Source organism: Melanostigma gelatinosum (genome assembly GCF_949748355.1).
Source record: "Melanostigma gelatinosum genome assembly, chromosome: 11".
Classification (NCBI taxonomy): domain Eukaryota; kingdom Metazoa; phylum Chordata; class Actinopteri; order Perciformes; family Zoarcidae; genus Melanostigma; species Melanostigma gelatinosum.
In genome coordinates, this window is record NC_136644.1 from 24,978,153 (window position 1) to 24,982,848 (window position 4,696).

At 42.2% G+C, this 4,696-nt stretch overlaps 1 protein-coding gene across 1 annotated transcript; it reads right to left on the reverse strand.

Annotated features, from left to right (window-relative positions):
* Positions 1-1,134: 1,134 nt before the first annotated feature.
* On the reverse strand, positions 1,135-4,138 carry LOC306785082 (uncharacterized protein; the record flags this gene model as incomplete). The annotated part of the gene is made up of 3 exons (XM_079279306.1): positions 1,135-1,232; positions 2,682-3,305; positions 4,048-4,138. 3 exons carry the CDS (start codon positions 4,136-4,138, stop codon positions 1,135-1,137), a joined length of 813 nt encoding a protein of 270 aa, XP_079135432.1.
* Positions 4,139-4,696: the final 558 nt, after the last annotated feature.

Genomic DNA, 4,696 nt, shown 5'->3' on the forward strand with positions numbered 1-4,696 from the left:
CATCACAGTCCCCCGACCTAAACCCCATAGAACATATGTGGGATGAGCTGAAGAGGAGAGTCCAGCGTCGACCTCGGAATCTGAAGAGATTCTGCATGGAGGAATGGACTCAGATCCAGTGCCATGTGTTCACCAACCTCACCACGCATTATGGGAGAAGACTCAGAGCTGTTATCTTGGCAAAGGGAGGCGGCACAAAATATTAAATGAACAGGTGCCAATAATTGTGGCACATATTTTTGAGAAAAATATTTGTTTCAAGGTAAGAATTTAATCTTTCTTTCAATTATGTTACTTCAGTTAAAGGTTCGATTTTTGTGAATATTTTGAATGAAAGATCATGAGGATAAACAATAGACATTTTTCCACATCTCGTTTTGCTCATTTAATAACGGGTGCCAATAATTCTGGAGGGCACTGTACCTTCCATCTTTTCCACATGTAATGGGTGTGGGTTGGACATGGAAAAAAGAAAACTCAATTGAATGTTTTCAAACATTTATTTACTTCTGCAGAAGACAAAATTCAACCCATTAACTGCATTCTGATCTTTTTCTGCTCCCTCAGCAATAAGTCAAATGACAATGTGTGACTTCATTCTTGTTTTTTTTTTTACATTTAGATCCATTATTTTAATATTACAGTATGTACTAAGCTCAGGATGCACATTACTAGAAAAGGGATATTAAAATTACCAGGAAAACATCGAACCTAAATCATAACACATTTCCTAAAAACCATTAACAACAATATATACAAGAGGAAAAACAGCGACACCTGGTGGGTAAAGTGAAAAGGTGCGTAGGACTGGGTGACTAAACAGACAACAGAAACTATAACATAACACAACACAACGGAAAACACACACTTAGAGAAGTCAATGCATCAACACATTAATTGTCTTCTGGTATTTTTCTATAGTTCTGGATCTAAACATGCAAAATAACTTTATACAAGAAGATATTTACATCAGCAAAACTTTTATTCGAATGGTAAAAACAACACTATGAAGTTGGGTACCGTTAAAATAGTAACAGAAAGCAACGTGTCTTAAATGTTAAACCCTTCCAATAAATCACATTAACGTGGTTTAGGGCCGTGTGTGTGACCTGTGACCTCAGACCAAGAATTCACTCAACATCTGAAGAGAGTTGTGGCAGCTGGGCCGAAAAAAGGGAAACCGGGGCCCCTTTCTGGAGCCAGACCTGGGGGTGGAGCTTGCTGGTGAGGGTCTGGTTTCCGGGACGTGAGACATATGGTTCGACCAGAACAACCCGAAAAATCTACATTGAGCCGCCGCCCTATTGGTCACTGATAACCGCTCGAAGGGATATGCGGAGGGGTGATTGGGTAGAAGAGCTAAAGGGGATTCTTTCCTGTGTGAGTTTTCATGTGTAGCTTTAGATCTGCGCTGCGCATAAATCTTTTATCACAAACTGACCAGCTGAAAGGTTTCTCTCCTGTGTGGATTCTCATGTGTTTCTTAAAACTTTTGTTATGTTCTGAATCACAAACTCAGACCAAATGTATGATTGAAGGATTGCCTCTGCACGGCTCGCAACATGGGTGCGACAGTTCACAACAATATTTTCTTCCAGGTGAGCGTGTCCCGGACCACTCTAGAAAACCAACACTAAATAGAAAATAAAAACTCAATCAGTCTACTGGATCAAACTAAAGACAGTACTAAGCTCCCTGCCAACGTGAGGAGGCGTCACCTTAAACAAAGCATGGATCTCTCAGAGCAATCAAGGTTTATTGTGTCACTAATCGCAAGCGGGGGCTAATTGTGTGTGAGGACAAGGTTTTGAGGGAAACAATTGAAAATCAGAACGTGGAATCAATAAGCAACGCTCTCAAATTAAAACATGCTTTTGAATAAAGGTAGGAAAAAAGCACCATATTTCTTCCCCTGCGTTATGTGCCATGTGGTGTGTCAGATTTACCTTTTGTATACAAACAGAACCACTAAAGCCGGTTGTCTACGAGTAATTATGTGTAACTTCAGAGCCGACCTGTGCTGAAAGGTTTCTCTCCTGTGTGGATTCTCATGTGTCTCATTAAAATTGAACCCTGGTTAAAAGAGTCCTTACAGACCGAGCAGCTGAAAGGTTTCTCTTCTGTGTGGATTCTCATGTGTCTCATTAAAATTGAACCCTGGTTAAAAGATTCCTTACAGACCGAGCAGCTGAAAGGTTTCTCTCCTGTGTGGATTCTCATGTGTCTCATTAAAATTGAACCCTGGTTAAAAGATTCCTTACAGACCGAGCAGCTGAAAGGTTTCTCTCCTGTGTGGATTCTCATGTGTCTCATTAAAATTGAACCCTGGTTAAAAGATTTCTTACAGACCGAGCAGCTGAAAGGTTTCTCTCCTGTGTGGATTATCATGTGTTCCTGTAAATTTGAACGCTGGTTAAAAGATTTCTTACAAACCGAGCAGCTGAAAGGTTTCTCTCCTGTGTGGATTATCATGTGTTTCTGTAAATTTGAACGCTGGTTAAAAGATTTCTTACAAACAGAGCAGCTGAAAGGTTTCTCTCCTGTGTGGATTATCATGTGTTCCTGTAAATTTGAACGCTGGTTAAAAGATTTCTTACAAACCGAGCAGCTGAAAGGTTTCTCTCCTGTGTGGATTATCATGTGTTTCTGTAAATTTGAACGCTGGTTAAAAGATTTCTTACAAACTGAGCAGCTGAAAGGTTTCTCTCCTGTGTGGATTCTCATGTGTTTCTGTAAATTTGAACGCTGGTTAAAAGATTTCTTACAGACTGAGCAGCTGAAAGGTTTCTCTCCTGTGTGGGTTCTCATGTGTGTCTTCAGATCTCCACTCTTGCCAGTTGTTTTCCCACACTCAGAGCATGTAAACAGTTTCTCACCAGCACTACATCTTGAATCACTGACATGGACTTCATCAGGTTTCAAAGAGTTTAAACCTGACTGAGGTTCTCTGGTCTCCTTCCAATCATCACTGACATCAGTGTCAGAAGATTCTCCAGTCTTCTCATCAGTATCTGGTTCTGGATCCGAGTTCCTATCTGGTTCTGGTCCTCCACAGTCCTCTCCATCAGCATCTGTTTCCATCTGTTCAGTTTGTCTTTGATGAAGCTGTGAGGACTGAGCTTCCTCTTCTTCATCTTCACTCGTCACAGGAGTGAATGAGAACTTGATACAAGCCTCCTCCAGACCTTGAAGCTGCTCTCCCTCCTGACTGGTCCAGTGTTCCTCCTGTTCCTCTTTAATGTGTGGGGGTTCTGGGTCCTCCTGTTCCTCTTTAATGTGTGGGGGTTCTGGGTCCTCCTGTTCCTCTTTAATGTGTGGGGGTTCTGGGTCCTCCTGTTCCTCTTTCATGTGTGGGGGTTCTGGGTCCTCCTGTTCCTCTTTAATGTGTGGGGGTTCTGGGTCCTCCTGTTCCTCTTTCATGTGTGGGGGTTCTGGGTCCTCCTGTTCCTCTTTCATGTGTGGGGGTTCTGGGTCCTCCTGTTCCTCTTTAATGTGTGGGGGTTCTGGGTCCTCCTGTTCCTCTTTAATGTGTGGGGGTTCTGGGTCCTCCTGTTCCATGTGTGGGGGCTCTGGGTTCTCCTGGTCCAGACTGGAGCTCCCCTCCTGCTGCTCAGGGGGAACCTCTTCTTTAACCACTAACAGCTGCTGGACGTCTGCAGGAAAACAGTAAACACACACAGAGACGTGACAAATAAATATTAGTATTGAGCAAATAGTCTCCTGTAGATACACTTTATTTCCTGCCATCATTCCCTCTTACACTCCCTGTGCACAGTTACCAAACAGACATGCCGACACAAAATGTAAAGACACAACGCACCAGCAGCAATGATGTCATCAATAGTTTACATGGGAAAAAAGTGAGATACTACCAACATTGTTAAGAAGCCAACAAACCTGCATCCTCCATAAAGTGATAGATAGATATGTACTTTATTTATCCACAGGGGGAAATTTGTATCAAAGTGCGGCTGAGATGTGATCATGTGGGCAGTTCTAGTTGACTAATGTACGTAAACCTGCCATCGTAGAAACAGTGGATAGAACCTTCAGAAGCAGCCACAACGTAACTGTGGATGTGCATCATCTGTGCGCTCCGTTTCTGATCCAATAGCACTCCACCATGGTAGTCAGCCATAGAGAACATCCACGTAAAGATGATGGAACTGAAATGTGACAATAACAACAATGACACAATCTGTACAAATAAACTTTGTCTAGAGACTGCTCTCAGGAACCTGGAGGTCAAGGTTGAACCTCCCCACCCTCCTGGTCCCAGGGTGGTCCCTGTTATTATTGATATATTTTAAATCATCCTATCGATGTTCATATTTCTATGATTATCAATAATTTAATTTTCATACTTGCAAGTAACCAGGTCTGTATGTGTCATGATAACAAGGAATATCTATGTTGTATGATTGTTTAATTCAGTGTGGGTTTGTAGCACAAAGGCAGTAAAACTGCCTGTGCCAAAGCACACTGTATATAATCCATCGGGCTTACTCATACTAATAATAATAATAATAATCATCTTAATCCAAAAGTTTGGCGCGCTTCTCCTCACACAGCATTGCCAACAGCGGCAATACATCAAACGTGCGGCCTGATCGGGAATCGTGTGCCATCTATTTTTTTAGACAGATTTGCCCAGCGGCTTTCCCAAAAATCGGAGCAAAATTTCCCATTTCACTTG